Consider the following 24527-nt stretch of genomic DNA (forward strand, 5'->3'; position numbering starts at 1 on the left):
ACACAAATTTTAACATTTTTGAACTCAATTACGCATGTATACAGGAAGTTTAAAAAAAGTCGCACATGTTCCAACAGGAGGTAGTACTGATCGAAGCTGGAAGAGCTATACTAACACCTGCGGAACCCGATACGTGCTGAGATATGGGCCACTCTGTTCTCCTATTTACACCTGTCCCTTACGTAAGAACAGACCATAGGCAGTGCTGCATGTAGTTACCACGCATCCTGACACAACCTTCAGTCCTTCGCAGTGAATCACGCGCTCTTTTTAAACACACCAGGCTCCTTTTGGATTGCAGCACATGCATTGGTGACGCGCTCCTGTAACGTCTACTGACTGTCGATGGGTTTGACATGTACTAATGTCTTAAAATGTCCGTACAGTCAGAGATCCAGACGGATTGAGGTCCGACGAACGGAGACGCCATGGTATCGGACCTCTTCGACTAATCCATAGCCAGTGCAACGCTGTGATGAGGTACTTTTACACGATCAGTAGAGAAGGGGATGATGCCCCGTCGTGCATAAACCACAGTCTGTGCAAGGGTAATTCGTGGCGCAGGAATCGGTCCTATACAGAACCCGTTCGGTAAAGTGCATGACCCTATGAGTCTGTCACCAACAACTCCTGCCCATACGTTGGTAAGGAGCCGATCCTGAGACACACCTCCAGAATTGTTCGAGGATTCACGTCTGGCCACTCGTGGGTTGTGTGGTAATTTACTATGACGTCTGTTGTGAATCGAGCCTTATCTGTAAGAAAAATACAGGTTGTGATCTGCAGAGCTTGCAGAAGCCTTTGTCAGAAGTGTAATGGAGCACCTTGGTCTGCTGGATGAAGAGCGCATATAATACAGGTAGCGCATCTGCTCGTGTAGAACTGAGCATGCAAGAGTGTGGTTGACGCCTAAGGGAACACAAATTCTGCACGCTTTTTTTCAGGATTATGTTCTACATGTAGCAAAATACTCTTCCATCTCATCTATGCGAGGCCTACAGTGGTCCGTTGTCCTTAATGCGAATGATCTAGTATCTGCAAGTTGATGGAGTAACCTGCTGAACATTCTTGCAGATGGATGTACCCCAGTCCAGTCACATTAATGCGATTACCCGTCAAAAATCTGAATAACCGCATTTTGCAGCACAGACGTGCAGGACGAGAGGCATTGCGGTTCGGGAAGGTACGACAGGGATGTTCAGCCATGCCGACGTCAGTGTTGTGGCCAGCTGTGTTAGGTTTCTCGTTCGAGAATGCGTGACGCCTACCGCTCGATCGAGGTGGTTCCACATATTCTCGACTGGTTTTTAATCTGTGGAGTATAGACTCATCCTCGTGCTCATTGAACCACGGACGTACATTGTGAGATGTATGACACGTAGCATTGTCCTACTGGTAAAAGAAAAAAAATTGTAAATTTGTGGTAAGACCTTATGGGACCAAACTGCTTATGTCATCGGTCCTTGAGGTTACACACTACTTAATCTAGCTTAAACTAACTTACGCTATGGACAACAGAGACACGCCCATGCCCGAGGGAGGACTCGAACCTCCGACGGGGGGAGACGAGCGGACCGTGACAAGATGTCTGAGACCGCGCGGCTACCCCGCGCGGCTGTCCTGATGGTAGATGACATCGCGTTGAGGGAAAAAAACTGCATGTAGGGATGGACAACGTCCCCAATTATAGATGCATACTCCTGTTGATCCATTGTGCTTCCAGAATGATGATATCACCCAGGGAAACCACTAAAATATTCCTCGTCGCATAACGCTCCCTCATCCCTCCTGAATTCTTCCGACGATTGTCGCAGGACCAAACACGGAAACACGGCAACGGTCATCTGTCCGATGGACCCTAAAGCGAGATTCACCCGAAAAGGCCACCTGTCCTACTCAGTGGACGTCCAACTGCCGCATTAGTGTGCAAATTCCAGCCTTCGTCGCAGATGAAAACCAGTCAGCGTGGTCGCGTTAACCGTGTTACCTGCTGCTGCGGATCATACTCAGCAACATTCACCGAACGGTCGTTCAGTAGACACTCTCGGTAGCCTCTCAGTTCGAGTGGGTGGTCACATGCATGAAAGTTGGACGTCTATTTACTCGAAAATATCTCCGTAGCCGTCATTCACCCCTGTCATCTATGGCCCGTAGCGCACCACAGTTGCTTATTACCAGTTTTGGGTAGCGCCATTTTGCCATGCACAGTACAGTACAGACTTACCCGTCTGGGAAATGTTTGCACCCTTGGCCCGAAAGCCAATGATCATGCCCATTTTGAGATCAGATAAATCACTCCGCTGTCACGTTACGAAAGCGACTGCACTGCTTTCCACGTCCCTCCGATGCGCTTAATATATCCTCCACTGCTAGTGTTGCCACCTGCCACCTGCCACCTGTGAGTGGTTATTGCACGTTGATATCGAACGTAGGCGGTGGTTACAGTAATGTGACTGAACAGTGTGTTTTGGCAGACAGTTCAAGGACTCGCGATTACCGTCATATTCTGGCCTATAACTGAATACCATGTCTGCCAATTCGCTCGTTGAATAGTACACCTACACTGCACTGTTCACAGTACCGTTTTCTCACACTGCAACGAATCCCTAATCTTGTTTTATTAACGTAGTGTGTGTGCAGCATAACCTCAACTGGCTGGTGTAGCAGATCGTTGCACTACTGTGGCCGATATTATCGCCACCATCAGTTTTCTGCAAATTACAACCATTCACACATGTGCAGTGAAATAAAACAGTAACACTGTCAACGCCCCGAACTCTGCACCATTATTCGCCATAAGTAAAACAGCCCCTATATCAACAGATACTGTTCTCCGAACATACGATTACAGCAACTTTTCTTCTAGTTTTGACCACACTAACTCGTGTAGGAATATGTCACACTAGTTCTTAAACGTCCTGTGTGGTTTCATCTAAATACATTTAAAAAAAGTCTCACATATATAATAAACAAGAAAACAAGGCAGTGAGTATCAAATGCTATTACTGTAGGGAATCATTGGTTAAGGGACAAACAGACGGCGCTCGGCCAACAAGGAGAAATCACACACAATACATCATGGGACATGCTTGAATATAGAAATCAAACTTTACAATTTGTGGGTGAAAGGGAGAGATCTGTCTACTGCAGTGAAACGTCGACGATTACATTCGCGGCGGCACAGAGGCGCCCGCTGTCCGTAGCGATCGTAATCGCAAGTTATCATCGTAATTCTGTTGTATCTAGTCTTCGCGATAAGGAAGCAGTAACGCTGAAACTGGGTTGTTCGACAAAACCGGCCGCGTTTCCTGAACGTGTACTCAGGTAAATTACTGTAACGTGGGGCCTTCAGGTCCGTGTGGTCTGGAGGTGAAGTGTTCTAGCAGCGGAAGGCGTGTGTTGTCTGTAGGAGACCAACAAGCAAACTGAGACCGACCGCTAACTTCAGATACTGTTTAAAACCTCCAGATTCAAAAGAAACAGTCAACTGTCCTGTGCGATGCTACCTTTTACAGCCAAATAGAAATCATTTTCACAAGCTTTGGGAAGACTTCTCAGACCCATTTGGCTACCAAACACTGACGTCTTGTAAGTTGCTCAAGCCGGCAGTCTGGTGTTTCCATGCGCGAAGCACCGTTCAGACTGCCACAAAGGGCTTCCTTTTAACGCGAAGCGTCATGTGGTGAAAATTACTGATTTCATAACGAAAGGGAAACAATGACGCGAAAAAATTATGCGAATGTACCTCTATACTCATGTATCACCACTAGCTATTTAGTCTCTCTCGCCTACCCTCGCGTCATAGGTAAAAGTTAATAATAAAAATGAGGTATCGTCAGAGTATCTGTAGTTGATTCCATATTTTTAGATCTCCAAAAGGCTTTCAACATCGTTCCTCACAAGCGGATTCTGGTCAAATATTTCTCAAACTTCTGATACTGTATTCGTGATTTCCCTTCAGGAAGGTGGCAGTTAGTACGAAGTGACGGGAAGTCATATAGTGGACCAGAAGTGATATCCAGCGTTCCCAAGAGTGTGTCACAGGCCCTCTAATCTTCTTAATCATATATACGGTCGGGATTTAGGAATTTAGGAGAAAATCTGAGCAAGCACTCTGAGATTATTTGCAGAGATTACGATCGTTTATCGTGTAATAAGGACTTGAGGAACTAGAAATGAATTGCTAAATGATTTGGACAAGGTTGGTTCAAATGGCTCTGAGCACTATGGGACTCAACTGCTGAGGTCATTAATCCCCTAGAACTTAGAACTAATTAAACCTAACTAACCTAAGGACATCACAAACATCCATGCCCGAGGCAGGATTCGAACCTGCGACCGTAGCGGTCTTGCGGTTCCAGGCTGAAGCGCCTTTAACCGCACGGCCACTTCGGCCGGCCGATTTGGACAAGGGATCTGCATGGTGCAAAAAGTGGCAACTGGCCCTGAGCAATAAAAAGTGTGAAGCCTGCCACATGAGAGCTCAAAATACCCGTTAAATTTTGATTACACGATAATTGGCACAAATTTAAAGACTGTCAGCTAAATATTTATGGATTACCGTTACGAACAAATGAAATTGGAGTCGTCTCATACACGGTGTGGCGAAGAATTCCAAGTTGTATCAAATGTGTTAAGGTGACCGCCTACAGTTCTCTGCTCTACATTTGGCCGTAACCCTTCTGGAGTATTGCTTCGCAGAATGAGATCCTTACCAGAGAGGACCGACGAAGGACGTAGCAGAAAGCGGGAGGGGGGCAGCTCATTGTGTGTTATCGTATAGGGGAGAGTGCCTCATGATTATAATTGGGTTGGGATGACAATCATTAAAACAAAGGCGTTTCTAATTACGGCAAGACCGTTTCACGAATTTTCAGTCTCCAGATTTGTCCGTGTGTTGACTCTCAGCTATATAGGAACAAATGACCATCGTAACAAAATAAGAGAGCTCCCACGGAAAGGGTTAGATGTTTACTGTTCTCGCGTGAATGGAATGGTGGAGAAATAGTCTGGAAGTTTTCTATGTATCTTCTGCCAGCAACCTAAGTATGATCTGACGAATACTCATGTAGTTGTAGATAGAGGCAGTTCATTAGTAAACTCAAGCTCCTATGTTATACATGGCGTCGGAGGCTTACTGTCAGTTAATTACACCAATACAATTTTAAATTTCGCCGACCTTAGAGTGTGTAGCGTGGCAGGCGCTTTAGGTCTCCTGCCTCCTACAGCCCTGCCCTCTCTGGGTCTCCGCTTCTCTCTCTTCCTCTCTTCAGCTCAGCAGCTACATCTAATCCAATTGCTCGTGAGAGTAAATGCGGTCCGGCCTGCGCTAACAACACACTGCTTAACTATATCCGAGCAAGTGATGAAGCAGCCCTCTGAGAAAAAATGGGAGCTTTGAGCAGGAAGGTAGGGGAGGGTTGTGGTCGGCCACCGGCTGAAGGCTCTCGATTGTCCCACGGCGAGCGGTCCCGCCTCTCCAATTAGGGCGACGGGCGCCGTCGGCTGTCTTCTCTGCGTCCTGTGTGGAGCGGCAGCACAAACAAACCGGCCTGGCTGTACACCAAAACATCCTGACCCCCAGAGTGGGAGGAGCGGCGGAGTCTCGCCTTAGTGGCGTGATACCGCCATCACGTTGCTAACACACTAAAATTATGAAATTTCTGATCGGGAGCATAGTCACTCAACCATAACACAGTAGACTAGTAGACACAACAGGTTTACAGATTTTACCTTGTCTACATGACACAAAGAAGTTGTATAAGGTCCTCGTCGGCCAATCAACATTTGGCACTTGTAATTTGGAGAAACCCAGCATAGTACGCCACAGGGTTCCATTTTCGGTCCTCTTGTGTTCCTGACACGCACACGCACACGCATACACGCACGCACGCACATGCTGATCAACCACAACATTAAGCACAATGCTCGCCACCAATTGAATGCACTCTGCAGATACTGACGTGCTGAGGGAGCTGTACAGGATGCCCCAGAAATGTTGTGACAAATCTTGAGGAACAAATCGAGGATAACAACCCACATTCAGAAACGTCATCCGACGTCTTTACAGAGCGTCGAAATTAAAGACGCCGACGCCTGGCGCTAGGCCACCATTTTGGCAGCAAACGTGACTTTGTACGATGACGGACCGTAGGCGAGACGTCTCGTAGTGTTGTTTGTTGTACATATCTTGTGTCCTATAAATGTGATACTCTATTGCGTTGTTGGATGACTGTTTCGTACACAGGTTTCCATCTCAATTTATTTTTCTTCTGGAACTCTCTTAAAATCTCCAATGTTCTTCGGTATAGAAGAGAAAAATAAACTACAGATCGAAACCTGAGTTCAAAAGCGTCATCCAATGAGGCAACAGTGCGTCCCTAGGAGACAAGGCCTGTCTACACAGCAGTTTCATCTTCTCTGCTGGCGATCGTGGCAGTAAATCACGATCACTGAACAACAAACAACATTGTGTGACTTTCTGCCTACAGTCCGTCAGCATACGAAGTCTCATCTGCTGCCCGAGGGGTGGCCTACCGGCAGGCGCCAGCACCTGTAACTTTGACGCACCGTAGCGGCGTTAGCTGACGTTTGCAGACATGGGTTCCTTTCCTCGACTTGCTCCTCAAGAAACCGTCTACAACCCCTCGAATTTTGTTGCGAAATTTCTGGGAGATCGTGTATAATCGGAGAAGAGACGAATGGGGAATAATTCTGGTGATGATACAGGTCACAAGCGAGGAAAGTCGCTGGCATAGGAATCTTTGACACTCCCCGAATCGTTATGGCCGACGCAGATGTCGGAAAAGGCAAAGGTGGTCGGTTCTTCGAATGCTAGTGTTGAGAGAGTCGGCGGAAAGTGGAAGAAATCGCGAGTAAGCAACAAAGAGTTGGATGTCAACGCCACACCGCACCGCATTAAACACTAGGACATAAAATAAAACAATAACTATTGGATACTACCAGAATGTTTCATCAACACCACAACACTTTAATTGCCTTCTAAACATTTCTACAAGTTATACTGAAACAAAATTAACTAAGTGACACGAAATGAAATGACTAATTTTGTTCATCAGCGTAACTCATTCGTTATTTAATTTTTTTCAAATTTTGAAGTAGGACGTAAACAGATTTAGAACAAATATACCATGGAGCCAAGAGCGAGTGGATACAGATAATTGAAAATTCCCTTATCAGAATTTCTTTAGTGAAATATAGGCAGACTTACCATTGTATAGACGATATAGACGATTCAAAAGCTTATTCTGGACATATTCAGCCAATGAACGTTTTAGTTAAGTACAGTACCTATCTGAAACTTCTTTTCATCTGTTCCCAAACAGTAGCAGTGTTGATTCTTTCGTAGATACCTAAGTCAGGGATCCTTCTTCCTCACGACATTCGTATTCTTCATGGTGTGTTACATCGGCGTTTTGTCTTCCACTTTTAGCTCCAGACATCATCCTGAAACCTGAAAAAAAAATCTTAAGTCCTTGTGTTAAATATTAACAGAGTGTAGGCTACTATCAGTTGCACTAAAGGACTGTAGCGATAACGAAATCAGTTACTTTTTATAATCTGGGTGAACTATTTGAGACCATACAGAAAGCAGAATGATATTATTCCTATTTACTGAAAAACAGAAATGTAGATATAAACTATAACCGTACTGTCATTGTATATAGTTTACATTTCTGCTAAGTTTATGGTCCCCTCTTGCGACTACTGGTAGAATTGTCTGGAATTCGTAAGATCTTATTCATAGAAACCATTAAGAATTTTTGAGTTGAAATTCTAGTCTGCTCTACTGAATTCAGAAGTCCGTGACTGGTAAGCCCTAAATGAAATTCGTCATTCCTTTCGTCATTTTCCACCTTGAAATTCTCAAGATGCTGGAACGAATGGAGCTTCCGTGAATGACGGCAATCGCTATTTTCTTATCCAGAAGGAGGTGTGAAAACTTTCAAACTCTGGCTGTTGAATAGTATTACGAAAATGATAAAGTAGCTGCCATTCCTTACAATTTTTAATGGAACCAACGTTATTAAGTCGTAATGAGTTACGAGTAAATTTTTCCTGCAGCCTTGTGCGACATTCGTTTTATGGGCATGTATTAAAAGGGACGTTAGGACAGGAAGAATAATCATTACTCCCTGCCCCACACTGACTTCTACCACTATGCAGCAGCACTGCTCAGTCGCTGTTGGAGTACTCCTTATTTTTCGTGTTTTTCACTCTCTTTTAAAACATACCGATAAAACGAATATCACGCTAGGCTAATTTAGGACGGTTGTATCAAATGATCACGCAAAATTCCGCTTTTGCATGTAATGGGAAAGAAGTCAACACTTCCCTTCTGTATGAGGTGTGACATGATAGACACGCTGAGCAGTATCTGTTTTGGATGAACGGCTACCCGGGTAGCCGTTCATCCAAAACAGATATTGCTCAGCATGTCTATCATGTCACACCTCATATATATATATATATATATATATATATATATATATATATATATATAGAGAGAGAGAGAGAGAGAGAGAGAGAGAGAGAGAGCGCAGATGTAACAGCAGATATTTCTGTTGGTGACTGGGTATGGTGTATTGAACAACATTATATCAGCATTTATTCGTTGACCGACCAATAATCGTTTTTTTTTTTCCTCTCCGTGAACTTTAATTCCTTTTCCAAATTTCACCGTGGTTTCCTTTGCTGCTTGCTCAACGTACAGATGGAATAACAGAAAGGAGAGACTACAACCAAGTCGCATTCCCTTTTCAATTACTTCTACCCTTCCCTTCGATTCTTATAGCTGCGGTCTGGTGTCTGTAAAAGTTGTAGATACCTTTCAGCTACCTGTGTTTTACCCTTGCTGCCTCAAAAATTTCAAAGATTGTATTAGAATCTGTCCAGAACATGAGCCACTCGCTGCCGTAGGACTTCACTCTCCACCGACTGGGCGCGCATTCTGTCGAAATTCTTCAGCCTTCATGAGTGTAACGTAACCGATAATGATGAATTAATTCACTGCTCCGAGTGGAGATGTTGCTTGCACACCAGTATAAAGTTCTCAGACTTCTATTCAAGGTCAATTCTAGCTCGTCTAGTTGGGCATCTGGTATTGTATCCCACGCAACGTTACAAAAGGGCTTTCACCGCTTGTGGAACATCCTGTAGTGAAGCTGGCAGATTAAAACTGTGTCTCGGTACGGGATTTGCACCTGGGACTTTTGCTTTTGGCGTGAAAGTGCTCTACATCTACATCTACATACATACTCCGCAATCCACCATACGGTGCGTGCTGGAGGGTACCTCGTACCACAACTAGCATATTCTCTCCCTGTTCCGCTCCCAAACAGAACGAGGGAAAAATGACTGCCTATATGCCTCTGTACAAGCCCTAATCTCTCTTATCTTATGTTTGTGGTGTTTCCGCGAAATGTAAGTTGGCGGCAATAAAATTGTACCGCAGTCAGCCTCAAATGCTGCTGGTTCTCAAAAATTTCCTCAGTAGCGATTCACGACAAGAACGCCTCCTTTCCTCTAGAGACTCCCACCCGAGTTCCTGAAGCATTTCCGTAACACTCGCGTGATGATCAAACCTATCAGTAACAAACCTAGTAGCCCGCCTCTGAATTGCTTTTATGTCCTCCCTCAATCCCACCTGATTGGGATTCCAAACGCTCGAGCAGTACTGACGAATAGGTCGTATTAGTGTTTTATAAGCGGTCTTCTTTACAGATGAACCACATCTTCCCAAAATTCTACCAATGAACGGAAGACGACTATCTGCCTTCCCCACTACTGCCATTACATGCTTGTTCCACTTCATATCGCTCTGCAGTGTTACGCCCAAATATTTAATCGACGTGACTGTGTCAAGCGCTACACTACTAATGGAGTATTCAAACATTACAGGATTCTTTTTCCTATTCATCTGCTTTTATTTACATTTATCTATATTTAGAGTTAGCTGCCATTCTTTACATCAATCACAAATCCTGTCCAAGTCATCTTGTATCCTCCTATAGTCACTCAACGACGACACCTTCCCGTACACCACAGCATCATCAGCAAACAGCCGCACATTGCTATCCACCCTATCCAAAAGATCATTTATGTAGATAGAAAACAACAGCGGACCTACCACACTTCCCTGGGGCACTCCAGATGATACCCTCACCTCCGATGAACACTCACCATCGAGGACAACGTACTGAGTTCTATTACTTAAGAAGTCTAAACCACTAATCTACCGAAGCACGACTCACGAATTGCCCTTACAACTTCAATTCCACCAGTACACGACCCTGCAGGTCTTGACGCGTGGATTATGGTCCATAGAAGGACGCGAATGTTAGGGACGAAATTTTCCGCGGAAGATTGTTGCTAGAGGAAGGAAGGAAGGTTGCAATGAAGGGGCCAGTCGACGTTTGTACCAATAGTAACGAGCTATAGTTCCGGTGGGTGACTATAAGGAAGGAAGTAGCCTTGATCGAATGATCCCTGCATCCAGTCCCGATCCTGTTTATTCCACATTGTTATTGTTGTGAACCTCAATTCGATTTGCTGCAGCTGTCCAAGCTAGCCTGTGCTATTCAAGCCTCTGCCCCTCTGCATAATTACTGCAACCTGCAGGCATTTGAACCCACTTACTGCAGTCGACGCCTGGATCTCCATTTAGAATTTTTACCTCCCTTTTCTCCCTCCAACACCAATGTAACTGTTCCTCGATGCCTTCGGATGTTCCACAAATTTCTGTTCTCCGGGATTCGATTGAGTATGTGGCCATTAGTCACTCGATGTACCCAAACAATCTTCGTAATTCTTCTGTCCCACCACGTTTCGGTAGCTTCTTTTCTCTTTGTGTCTGAGCTAGGTTTTGTCCATGTTTCATTTGCATAGAATGCTCCATACCAGCAAAATACACTACTGGCCATTAAAATTGCTACACCAAGAAGAAATGCAGATAATAAACGGGTATTCATCGGACAAATATATTATACTAGAACTGACATGTGATTACATTTTCACGCAATTTGGGTGCATAGGTCCTGAGAAATCAGTACCCAGAACAACCACCTCTGGCCGTAATAACGGCCTTGATACGCCTGGGCATGGAGTCAAACAGAGCTTGGATGGCGTGTACAGGTACAGCTGCCCATGCAGCTTCAACACGATACCACAGTTCATCAAGAGTAGTGACTGGCGTATTGTGACGAGCCAGTTGTCCGGCCACCAATGACCAGACGTTTTCAGTTGGTGAGAGATGTGGAGAATGTGCTGGCCAGGGCATCAAACATTTTCTGTATCCAGAAAGGCCCGTACAGGACCTGCAACATGCAGTCGTGCATTATCCTGCTGAAATGTAGGATTTCGCATAGATCGAATGAGGGGTAGAGCCACGGGTCGTAACACATCTGAAATGTAACTTCCACTGTTCAAAGTGCCGTCAATGCGTATCGAAGTGATCGAGACGTGTAACCAATGGCACCACCCCATACCATCACGCCGGGTGATACGCCAGTATGGCGCTGACGAATACACGCTTCCAATGTGCGTTCACCGCGATGTCGCCAAACACGGATGCGACCTCCATGACGCTGTAAACAGAACCTAGATTCATCCGAATAAATGACGTTTCGCCATTCGTGCACCCAGGTTCGTCGTCGAGTACACCATCGCAGGCGCTCCTGTCTGTGATGCAGCGTCAAGGGTAACCGCAGCCATGGTCTCCGAGCTGATAGTCCATGCTACTGCAAACGTCGTCGAACTGTTCGTGCAGATGGTTGTTGTCCTGCAAACACTCCCATCTGTTGACTCAGGGATCGAGACGTGGCTGCACGATCCGTTACAGCCATGCGGATAAGGTGCCTGTCATCTCGACTGCTAGTGATACGAGGCCGTTGGAATCGAGCACGGCGTTCCGTATTACCCTCCTGAACCCACCGATTCCATATTCTGCTAACAGTCATTGGATCTCGACCAACGTGAGCAGCAATGTCGCGATACGATAAACCGCAATCGCATTAGTCTACAATCCGACCTTTATCAAAGTCTGAAACGTGATGGTACGCTTTTCTCCTCCTTACACAAGGCATCACAACAACGTTTCACCAGGCAACGTTCGTCAACTTCTGTTTTTGTATGAGAAATCGGTTGGAAACGTTCCTCATGTCACCACGTTGTAGGTGTCGCCAACGGCGCCAACCTTGTGTGAATGCTCTGAAAAGCTAATCATTTGCATATTACAGCTTCTTCTTTCTGTCGGTTAAATTTCGCGTCTGTAGCACGTCATCTTCGAGGTGTAGCAGTTTTAATGGCCAGTAGTGTGCCTTAAGAAAATACTCCGTAGCACTTAAATTTTTCTCGGACTGGTGGCCTGCAGCGGCTTCGTGCTGTTACAGCCAGACGACGTGTCTGTGTGAGCTTCTCCCACATTTCCCTTCAAACTCCTTAAGCATTATTGCCGTACGAAAAAACCTGTTGGTATCAGCTTAATATCTGATACGCCAAGCATCACAGGTAGTTAGAGACTCCTCGGTAGCTCGTGCTGGCGTGGAACTTGAGTGAAGCGACTTCCCGCGTTTCCGAGGCAAAGGCACCGCTTTCACAGGGGCGTGGATTTAAATTTACTTGCACGAAATATTTATAAGTCACACGACGTGTAGAGGGTAGAAATACAGATATTTCTGTTGGAGACTAAGGACTGTGTACTGAACAACATTACGTAGGTAGTTATGTCATGTGCAGAGTAATAATTATATTTGTTACAAGTCGTATGTTTTTAGGTTGGTCAGTACCTCCAGACATGTGCAAGAGCAGGCCATTCATGCTTATTTAACCTTGTTGAAGTGTCTCCAAGATGGTTGGTTAATCGGATGGTTAGTTGGTTTGGGGGAGGAGACCAAACAACGAGGGCACCTGTCCCATCAGGTAAGGGAAGGCTGGTGAAGGAAGTCGGCCGTGCCCTTTCAAAGGAACTTCCCGGCATCTATTTGAAGCGATTTAGGGAAATCTCGGAAAACCCAAGTCAGCACGAGAAGACGCGGGTTTCAACCAACGTAAAGTTTGTGACCTGTTTGTAGAAAAAACATTCGACGGAGAGAAGAAACAACCAATACATCGACTGCGTACATATTAAGGTACTACATATAAAAATACCTGAATCTATACCCGTTACATCCCGTATGCACAAACCCACCTAATGAATTATTCTGTCTATTAGTGGAAACCATATCAATACCCCTATGGTACTTCCTGAGATTCTCCCAAACATATAAACAGAAACTGTGGAGATGAACTTAATTTATATGTGTACTGATGTTAGAGAATTCTTTTTTTTTCATAAAATCTTCTTCTTTTCACTGTTGGAAGTCTGCATTTTATACCCTCCTCACTTTTGCCATCATCAGTTATTTTTCTGTCCAAATGGTAAAACTCATCTACTACTTTGTCTCATTTCCTTATGTCATCCCTTACCATCGCCTGATTGAATTCGATTACATACAGACTGAAGTCCGAACTGACTTCTTTTATCACTCATTCGATTCTGTATATATGCAATAGCTACTCACGTAACCATCCAGTTTTAGCATTCTCTACCACTACCACATTTCAAATGCATAAATTCTCCTCCTGTACTCCTTCATTTCGCATACAAGGGTAAACTCCAGGTTTCTTGTACAATAAACGTAAAATGAGGATTGATGATTAGAGTTCATTTACCCATCTACGATGAGGTCATTTGCGACAGAGCACACGCTCGCCTAGGTAAGAATACAGAAGAAAACACGCCGTGTTCTTTTCCAAAGCAATCATATTGGCACGCGTTTTAGTCTTTTTGAGGAAACGACGGAAAAGCTAAATCTGCATGACTCGGTGAGTATTTAAGTTTCGCTCCTGGCAAAGATGCGTCCGGTGACTTAACTGCTTGCGCCACGTAGCTTGCGCAATTGAAGAAGCATGCAGGAAATAAAAGTCGAAAACGTAAAGGTAATGGTGTTTTATCAACAGGGTGCACGGATTCTGTTACCGCTAAATAAATTCTGCCAAAAATTAATAAAAATATATACTGCTTGTTGCTTATTTCTTTAAAGTAATAAATAAAATTCTTCAACTGAACTGTTTTCACGATCCTAATTACTTACTTTGGATTTTTTTCTCTTTTTTTCTAGATCCGGCCCTGATAGACACCAATTACTATTATCGTAAGAATTCTCAAAAGTAATTATTTTTATTAATTAATTTACGCTTATTCTGTAAAAAACCAGCTGAAGGCTCAAATTTTCTTTTTCTTAAGTTGCTCAGTCAACTCTTTTCTGTTACTTTTTCTGTTTACATATAACGTAGTCAGTAGTATATAGAGTGTTTATATATATATATATTTGTATCTGTGTTGTTGAGAAACGTTCCGTCCAGCACGCGCCGGACGTAAAGAGCCGGGAACTTCGGACGAGTAAGTACAACAGCCTCAAAAACGTGTTTCCACCTGCTGTGCTCGTATCGGTAGAATTAATTACAATTCACGTCTTCTAAATTTTGTCTTAGCCTCCTACTCGGCAGTGAAAATAATTTGCTAAAAAGGTCGCAACTAGTACAAAGTAATCAAGATTTCATTCACTGGTTCAAATGATAAAAAACGCTGAAGTGACTGCTGGTGAGCCGGGCTAACGCAACTACAGTTTAACTTGCCTTCTCATCGAAATATACAAGGAGGTTCAGCTGTCACTACATAAGGGTCTCGTGCAACCCACAACGCCTTCAAAAGTCATGTACTAGGTCTTCATGTTCTCTCGCTCACTACGGGAATACTATTAGTCGTACAGAAAAACTTAACCGGACACTTCGTTGGAAATTTAAAGCATTTAAATTTTGCACTGGGATACGTTTGCGCTGGAGGCCACGGTTTCCGAGATATTAAAGAAAAACGCGTTTGAAGGTCACCTTTCTACGTATTTCTTTAATAATTCGAGAACTACAACCTGTAGCGAAAACATATCACAGTACAAAATTTAACTGCATTAAATATCCTACAAAAATGTCCTGTTCACTTTATTCTTTAGAGCTAATAGTTCGCGTGTAGTGAGGGAAAGAATAACAGTCTTGTTCGGGATATTTAGAGACGTTACGGGTTGCATAAAACGCATAGGTAGAGGCAGCTGAATTACCTATATATCACTGTTAATGAAAATTCCATCATATGGGAATAATTAGAATTGAGTTAATAGGCTACATAAATTAGGGCATTTACTGGCGGATGTTAAGTCCCTCTCTGCACCCGCGATTGCGACAGAGCAAGAGGAAAATGGTTGCTGTCGGGGTTGTAGTTACTATTGAAACAATCTCGGCGAATGAGTAGTGATTTGAGTAATAAACGAGAGCGGTCGGGTTTTTCGGTTAGACACACACACACACACACACACACACACACACACACACACACACACGCACACGAGGGCACAAAAGCCGAACCTTGGAACGTTCACCAGGTTTACCGTGACATTACGAACTACTGCCGTACGCGCTTTTCCCACCAGAACACGTCCAAGTCACTACAGAAGATGATGCAAAAGAAGCGAAAGTTATTTCATCGAATTTCAACCTTGACAAATCGATGTAGGTTTCTCAAAAGCATTTTTGGACAAAGAATTTCTATCTTTCATCTTGATATTCGTCACGGTCGGCGTAATGAGCAGTTTACGCTAGATGTAACACAAGCAAAATCTACTACAGCTTCGATGCCTTCACAGCTAAGAAGGGAAGTGCAACACACGTATCCACCGTAGCACCTTTGGAGCGTCAGGAAAGTTCTTCCTGATATCTTGGCGTTGGTGTACATGTGTCTGATACGTATTTGGCTGCAGATTCTATGGGCACATTTTCATGGTACCCATGTGTGTAACAGACATTTACCGGCTGGCGATATTTATGTGGCAACAGAGACTAACAGATTAGATAAAAAAGTCATTGAGGTTTAATAGTACTCGAAACTTGGAGTTACTTTCACTTTCTCGCCAAGGGACAACACATTTTCCTCTCCTCGTGAGGGCAACCTAACAAGTGAACACCTGGCCTACAATACCTTGTAAGGCAGTATATCAGAAAAGTTTAGTGGCAGCTAGCGTGTATTTGGCAACTTTCTACACAATGTGGAGAAGGCAAGATTTGCTCTTCAGCAAACATTTTCCCATACTGGCAGCTAAGTGGGAAGATCGAACCTCAAACTGAACTTTCTTCTTGAGAATATGTACTCTAAATATCCGTGACTTCCTTCGGCATTTTCAGTTGCCGGTAAATAGTCGAAAATTTCTCCGAAATAAAAAAAAAAAAAAACGGGATCTGAGAGCTGGTTTGGCACTGTTACTTCTATAAATCGGCGCTGCAAGATGGTGATGTTAGTGATCTCATTGCTGCTGAAGGAACTGTGCTGTTTTCTCTAACAAAGATTCAGGTATTTTGCATCATTTCCAATTATCATGAACCTCTCATTGCAGTGCCTCAAGGAACCCATTAAGAGGATGTTTACTGGACCAGTGGTGCTGGCAAAGAGGTGTTGTGACAGCTGTTTTGGGGGTGATCAACTCAGAATATCAGGAAAATTAGCAGTGTTTTGGTCTTTCATGGAGCTACATGTAGAGAAGTAGACTGAACTCTTCACTATCTACCAGCTAAAAACTGAAGAAAGAAGGTCACCATGTCGTAGGCCAATAATCCGAAATAAACATCCGGTGAGGGGAAAAATTTACATGTATTTGTATACTTTCAACCCTCATCGGACTGCAGTATTGCAGGGACGTGTGCTCACTGCATCGCTTTACCAGACGTTGTTCTCGGCTGCCTAAACCAGAGCCACTACATTTCGTTAAAAAAAAGAAAAACTTTATTTTTCCAGACTTCGATGTCAGCTTTCGAAAATAAAGTGACATCTCCCACACGTAACTCCTCATATGTCCCCAAAATCCTGGCTAGAAACTTTCACAATCCTCCACAAAGGAAAATCTTCAGCTGAGAGGGCTCAGCTCTGGAGGTGAACAGTGAGGAGACAGACAGGGCGAATAAAGTGAATGCTACTGGACATTTAAACCAAAATACTTGTTGAAGTGTCACGAACTGTTTTCCTTGCTTATTTACCATCCTTATTGCAGTTAAAGCTAGAAATAAAATTTGTTTTCTTATATGGTCGCCCAACAAAAGCAAGAAAGACAGAAAGAAAAAAAAAAACTGGTTTTAGGTCGCATGTTGCAGTCAATCCGTCTGCTGCCGAATGATACATGCCTCCACTGATGGGATAGATTTTACGAGTAGGAGAAGGGGTTTCACACAGTTTAACTATCGCTTCGAATAAATATATCTTTTATACATGTCTTTAGTCATTCGAAAGAGTTAAATACAATAGCAGGCCGCTAGAGCAACAAAAAAGAATGGCGTAGTCCGTTGGTAAAGTGGATTTCAAATGGTTCTAGGAACGCAATCATGAACCAGAAAATGAATAAAAAATTAATTACTTAACATTTTTCGTGATGGTAATTAAAGCTTCGTAACTCCCTCTCGTATCTATAGTGGGGGACACGGTATCGAATGAAAACTGTCAACGTTTTATTAATGAGTAGTGTCGCAAGAAAATGATCTTACTTATAAATGCATTGAAAGAGACTTACACCTTGAAATATAGATAATCAGGAGAGAGACAGAGAGAGAGAGAGAGAGAGAGAGAGAGAGAGAGAGAGAACTCAGTCCCAACAGGCCTTGGAAGGCCACAGGCGACATTGGATGCGGATATGGATGGTCATGTGTTCAGCACACCGCTCTCCCGGCCGTATGTCAGTTTACGAGACCGGAGCCACCGGAGCCGCTATTTCTCAATCAAGTAGCTCCTCAGTTTGCCTCACAAGGGCTGAGTGTATCCCGCTTGCCAACAGCGTTCGGCAGACCGGATGGTCACCCATCCAAGTGCTAGCCCAGACCGACAGCACTTAACTTCGGTGATCTGAAAGGAACCGGTGTTATCACTGTATAGATAGTCACGTTTGGTAGAAAGATCAGCTCAAATATTCTCTATGGGTTCTAATCTCTCTGTCAGTCTATAACGGAGAGAGAGAGAGAGAGAGAGAGAGAGAGAGAGAGAGAGAGAGAGTCGTTTTTTTAAAGTTTAAAGTAGAATAATACAAGCGTTAAATTAAGCACTGTTTTTATTTTCATTACATATTATAAATTTTAAAAAAATTGGCACTTTAAATATGAAATAACAGGCCATATTATCAGGAAAACCGCTGAACGATACCCAAAAATATATAAATTGTATCTTATCGAAAAAACTGCTTCCCAGTCTTCGTCCTTACAGTCAGCCGAAAATAATATTTTATCCAGTCTTTTCGTTGATCATATGTTCCATGGCTTAGACAACGTGCTGACTGCCTGTGAAAATAAACGCTCGGAGGGCTCTGGTGTACCGAAATTGTCAGGTACACGTTAGCTATCATAGAAAGCTGTGGGAATAAAAAAAATGACTTCCAAATGCACTAAGGGCTTAGCTTACAGTGGTTCCACAGGCGTTGCCAAATAAAGGCTCATTCCTTCTTTCTGATGAGCCAGAGCGGCCGAAATCTTGGATAACTAGTAAGAAGGTAAGAAATCATTACTAGGACCATTCGATACGATACTTGCTGTTATAATGTACAAGCGTCGAAGATGCAGTTTCTCAGAAGAGTAGGTGAGAACACAGGAGAAAGAATACAGGAGCAACTGGTAGTGGAAAGCTTAAATGAGCAGATTAAAGAATACAGAAACGACGGGAAGGATCATGTCACAAGAATGGACGATGACAGAATACAAAAATTAATGATGAATTGCGTGGTCAACGCCGCGGATTGATAAGCCTGGCTTCGACTCCCGACCGGGTAGAAGATTTTCTCCACTCGGGGACAGGAAATTGTGTTGTCCTTACGTAGAATCATATCTGACTTCCCACTGTTGATGTGACTGTATGGGCAAGTCCCGAAAGACAATAATTTGTAAGAAATCTTTAGAAAGACCGAGGGAAGCGTGTTAAAAAAAGGAAGTAACAGGAAAATACCTAAAAGTTGCAGAAAGGAGCAGAAGAAAATAGTACTAATTCCAGAAAATCAGCTGAATAGTGTTATGCAGGAAAATGTCGGTATCGGGATGAAAGTAATCGATGCTTTTTCCGTTTTTTCTGTCTGTGGTCGCCACAGTATTTTGGCGTTGTTTGCGATGACCACGGGCCGTGGCTAGACCAGTCGCCGCATGCGAAGCAGACGTGAGCGTGTTTATGTTTGGGAGAGCCGGAAGACAGGAAATTTGGCGTCGCCGCTTGGGCGAAGCGACACCTGCCAGTGGTTGACAAGGGAGCTGGTCGGGTCGCGTGGCGCGAGAGAGCAGACTTAGATGTGTGTGTGTGTGTGTGTGTGTGTGTGTGTGTGTGTGTGTGTGTGTGTACACACCTGCTATATACCGGAGGGCGCACACGTTGGAGACCTCGCGCTCTGCTGAACAGCTGCGACAGGCAAACCACCTACGTACGGGGCGACGGAGACTTTCTGCCTATTTACGATAACTTGTTACTGTTAGTTTAAAATAATTTTTTGTGTCCAAGACCGCTCTCAAAAACTCTTTCCGCGCTACGTCATGCTCCACTGCGCGTTCATCATTCAGACCATGTTAACATTTTGGTGTAGAGTGTACTTTTCGTTCCACACAGGTTTGTCAGAAATAAAGTGACGAACAGTTCTGTCACAGGGAAAAACGCACTGAGGTGACAAAAGTCACGGATATGGTTCAAACGGCTCTGAGCACTATGGGACTTAACTTCTGAGGTCATCAGTCTAGAACACTGCCCGAGACAGGATTCGAACCTGCGACCGTAGCGGTCGCGTGGTTCCAGATTGTAGCACGTAGAACCGCTCGGCCACTCCGGCCGGCCTCACGGATATCTCCCAATATTCTGTCTGCCTCCTTTTTCCCGGCGTAGTAAAGCAACTACACGTGCCTTGAACTCAACAAATCGTTGGAAGTCTCTTGCACAAATAGTGAGCCATGCTGCCTCTATAACAGTCCGTAATTGCGAAAGTGTTGCTGGTGAAGGATTTTGTGCACGAGCTGACCTCTCGCCGGCCGGGGTGGCCGAACGGTTCTAGGCGCTAGTCTGAAACCGCGCGACCGCTACGGTCGCAGGTTCGAATCCTGCCGTGGGCATGGATGTGTGTGATGTCCTTAGGTTAGTTAGGTTTAAGAAGTTCTAAGTTCTAGAGGACTGATGACCTCCGATGTTAAGTCACATAGTGCTCAGAGCCATTTGAACCATGTTTTGAACTTACCTCTCGTTATACCCTATAAATGTTCAATGAGATTCATGTCGGGCGATCTGGATGCACAAATCATTCGCTCGAATTGTTCCGAATATTTTTCAAACCAGTCGCTGACAACTGTGATCCAGTGACATGGTGCGTTGTCGTTCATAAAAATTCCATCGTTGTTTGGGAACATAAAGTCCGTGAACGGATGCATATGGCCTCCAAGAAGCCGAACATAACTATTTCCAGTCAATGATCGGTTCGTATGGCCCATAGGAGCCAGTCCATTCGATGTAAACGCAGCTCAGATCATTATGGACCCACCAGCAGCTTGCGCAGTGCCGTGTTGACAACCTGGCTCCTTGGCTACGTGGGGTCCGTGCCGCCCTACCATCAGCCCTTAGCAACTGAAATCAGGACTCATCTGACCAAGCCAAGCGTTTCCCGTCATCTAGGATCCAACCAATTGACTCTGCAGAGCCACTGTAGGCGATGTCGTGTTCTTATCTAGCACTAGATTCGCCAGATTCGACAAGGTGCATTTAGCTGTGTATAAATTTACTTGTGACAAACCTATTTGTAATTCTGACAATCATGTGCTGAGTGTTCAGTACACTCTCCACTAAAATGTTAACATGGCATGAGTAATGAAAACGTATAACCAAAAACATTTTTAGATATCTGAAGATGACAGTTTGCATCTGCCGAAACGGGTCCATAAAAAATAGTTTCGAAAGCGATCTTGGCTAGAAAAAAAATTGTTTAAAGTATATACTGGTCCCTTCTTCTCATTTTTCATTAGGAGAAACGTCAGTCAAATTTTGAATGTTAACTGCGATTAGAAAACGGCTATATCTGGCGGCTACTTATTTAATTATCTCGTTAGAGGATTATACACGCTTACGCAGAGCAATTCGGTTCTGCAGAGGGATGGAGGGGTGTTACTGCATAGTATTTCTGGAATGTCCACGTACGTGTGAACAAAGAATACAACGTAAGAAACTTCTTCAGGTTGTTCTGCCGCGCGGGATTAGCCGAGCGGTCTGGGGCGCTGCGGTCATGGACCGTGCGGCTGGTCTCGGCGGAGGTTCGAGTCCTCCCTCGGGTATGGGTGTGTGTGTTTGTCCTTAGGATAATTTAGGTTAAGTAGTGTGTAAGCTTAGGGACTGATGACGTTAGCAGTTAAGTCCCATAAGATTTCACACACATTTGAACATAATTCATGCCAAAAATTTAGGTTGTTCTAAGCCTTGCTCTTTCAGCATAGCCCACGAGTGGCCATCCACTCTCTCTTTACAAGAAACAATTCGAAGTCACGTGTCTTCTAATGAAAATCTTTCCGACAAAACCGAAAAAAGTGTTGTTGCACTTTTTTTTTACGTAACACACAGATCAAATAGGTAATCTCCACCACAAAATATTTGTCAAATTTACTTTTCTAATGTAACACACTTGAGTTACTTCTGTAATGGGTGTTCTATGATGCAATTAGAGATGGAACATGTTTCTGAGCCAACGATACTTGTCATATTACACCACCATAAGTTACGGTTTTCCTTCTCGCACGAAAATGCAGGCAGTAGTTTCCGAAATACGGGCACGTGTGACGGTCGGCGTCGATGTTTTATTACGTGTTACAGTGACAGCAGCTGGTGCCTACTATTACCGATATGTAAGTTACACTGAGCTAATGGAAATGGCGCAGTGTTTCAAGCGAGAAGGGTTTAAGCCCCCATGGGCTATCGTGGCTTAGGTTTACAGTGACTTTTAAAAATTTTCATGCGAACACCATCGACCATCGAAAGGTACTCCCACTCCCCCGCCGCCCTCCACATTTTTTCAGATATATTACTGCTCTGGTCCTAACGGTCTAGACGTCGATCAGAGGTGGCTTGTGTCCTTGCACACCACATGGAGAAAAGAATATTTTACCGTAAAACATAAGCCACTCCGTCTTGAGGCCACAAGTGGCCCATCGGGACCATCCGACCGCCGTGTCATCCTCAGATGAGGATGCAGATAGAAGGGGCGTGTGGTCAGCACACTGCTCTCCCGGTCGTTATGATGGTTTTCTTTGACCGGAACCGCTACTATTCGGTCGAGTAGCTCCTCAGTTGGCCTCACGAGGCTGAGTGCACCCCGAAAAATGGCAACAGCGCATGGCGGCCCTGATGGTCACCCTCCAAGTGCCGGCCACGCCCGACAGCGCTTAACTTCGGTGAACTCACGGGAACCGGTGTACTCACTGCGACAAGGCCGTTGATTACCGTAAAACATGCTACTTAGAAAATATCGGGTCGGATTCGGTAAGACATGAAAAAGATGGGTATATTTGGAAGAATGAAGCAAAAATGGTAATGGTTGTCGCTTTCAAAATAGGACTTACTTGAGTTCGATAACGCCCTTATGCTCCTCGAAATTTCTGCCTGTCGTTCTCCGCGAGCTGCAGGCCATTCAGTAGCTGTGCCACATCTACCTTCCCGCAATGCGCGAGACACGTTTGTAGTAAACTGACCGCCATATTGACAGTGAGTTAACACATTTTGATGATAATTGTCATAGTTTAGAGCCACAAGTTAAGCTCGATAAACAAGAGGATACAAATACGTTATGACAGATATTTCCTTGGTAATTTACGCTCTCTTTTGTGTTGCGCTAGACACTTGCTAGGAATTTCTTAGCAGGCGTAGGTGCGGCACTGTCGTTTCCTTCGGGGTGTAGACCCGTCACACCGGCGAAAAATAACGTATTGACACCAACTGCCTTACAAGTAGCCGTGTCCGGAGGCAAATGCGATATTGATCTCAGCACGGTACGTACGAATTACCATTGCATGCATTAAACATTAGGAACCTGGTAAATAACAGTCTGTCGTCGAAATGTGCTAAGCCAATTTATGCAGAGCGTTGAATACAAAGTGAAAAGGGCGACCACCAGTGTTTCCATTGGCGTAACTGCCTGAATCAACGCTATTTGTGCTCAGAAAGATTGGATAATTCCCTGGTTATCGCTCTTTTATGTCTGTTAACAATGTAAATAATACAGGGACGCCGTAGTCTAACAGGGGGTTAAATAATAATGCGTACAATTTTGTACTGTGTGATGCCCTAGATGAACAAAACTTGTTACAGTTATAAGACAATTACAAAATACATTATAAACATAGAATGTTGTATCGGAAAACCACACGCCACATTTATATTTTCCCGCACGCATTAGCGTGCCAACTATTGGTTCTACCAAAAAAAATGAAAATAACATTTTTGTATAGTTAAATTTCATACTCAGACACGTTTGATGGTCACGATTCACGAGTTATTCAAGAAAAACTTACGGAAAAGACGAGCCATGATTCGCAAGCCATTCAAGAAAAAGTGCAAAAGTGAGCTTCAAACACACTTCAACTCCCACATTCACTCTTCACAAGTCAGGATTTACCGTTTGTTGCTCGTGGCACTCCCTCCTACAACGGTACAAATATTTCCGACTATACGAATCACGCCCAATATTCGACCTGTTTTGGTCTCTATTGATTGGGCTATTACACCACTAGCATAGTCGGCTATTTAGTTAACATTATTAAACTCGCCCGTGAACGTAATTAAAGAAAATACAGTTTTGTAATCAAAATGGTTCAAATGGCTCTGAGCAGAATGGGACTTAACTTCTGAGGTCATCAGTCCCCTAGAACTTAGAACTACTTAAACCTAACTAACCTAAGGACATCACAAACATCCATGCCAGAGGCAGGATACGAACCTGCGACCATAGTGGTCGTGCAGTTCCAGACTGCAGCGCCTAGAACCGCTCGGCCACCCTGGCCGGCGTTTTGTAATCGTTGCGCTACAACTAATTACCGTGACAATTCTGTGCAAACTGAACCCGTACAAAGATAGAAGTTTCGGATTCAAAAGAGCACAACGACGTAATTGATTATTTGATACAGTTAAAATTCAGAAAATTGTTAGATAAAATTTACATAAACGTAAATTTTACAATTTGTAAGAGGTCGACTAAGCTGGTGGTGCGATAGGGCAAGAGTACTCGGTGACGAACAGAAACGGTCGAATATGGCAGACAATGCGTGCAGTCGCAAATTTTTATACAGTTATAGCAGTGAGTGCCACAACCAAGTACTAGAAATCCTGACCGGTGGGGCCTGACTGTGAGAGTGGAGGGGTGTTCGAAGGTCACTTTCACAAGCTTTCCTTG

At 44.0% G+C, this 24527-nt stretch overlaps 1 protein-coding gene across 1 annotated transcript in view; it reads left to right on the forward strand.

Moving 5' to 3' along the window:
* Window positions 1-24527, forward strand: part of LOC126109477 (homeobox protein abdominal-A homolog) — a gene marked incomplete at its 3' end in the record, with an annotated part of 390791 nt that overhangs the window by 115855 nt on the left and 250409 nt on the right. The window contains exon 4 of the mRNA XM_049914504.1: window positions 14181-14213. Within this exon, the coding sequence (XP_049770461.1) occupies window positions 14181-14213 (33 nt within the window). The remainder of the gene's footprint in view (window positions 1-14180; window positions 14214-24527) is intronic.

This window comes from Schistocerca cancellata, chromosome 12 (assembly GCF_023864275.1).
Source record: "Schistocerca cancellata isolate TAMUIC-IGC-003103 chromosome 12, iqSchCanc2.1, whole genome shotgun sequence".
NCBI lineage: Eukaryota > Metazoa > Arthropoda > Insecta > Orthoptera > Acrididae > Schistocerca > Schistocerca cancellata.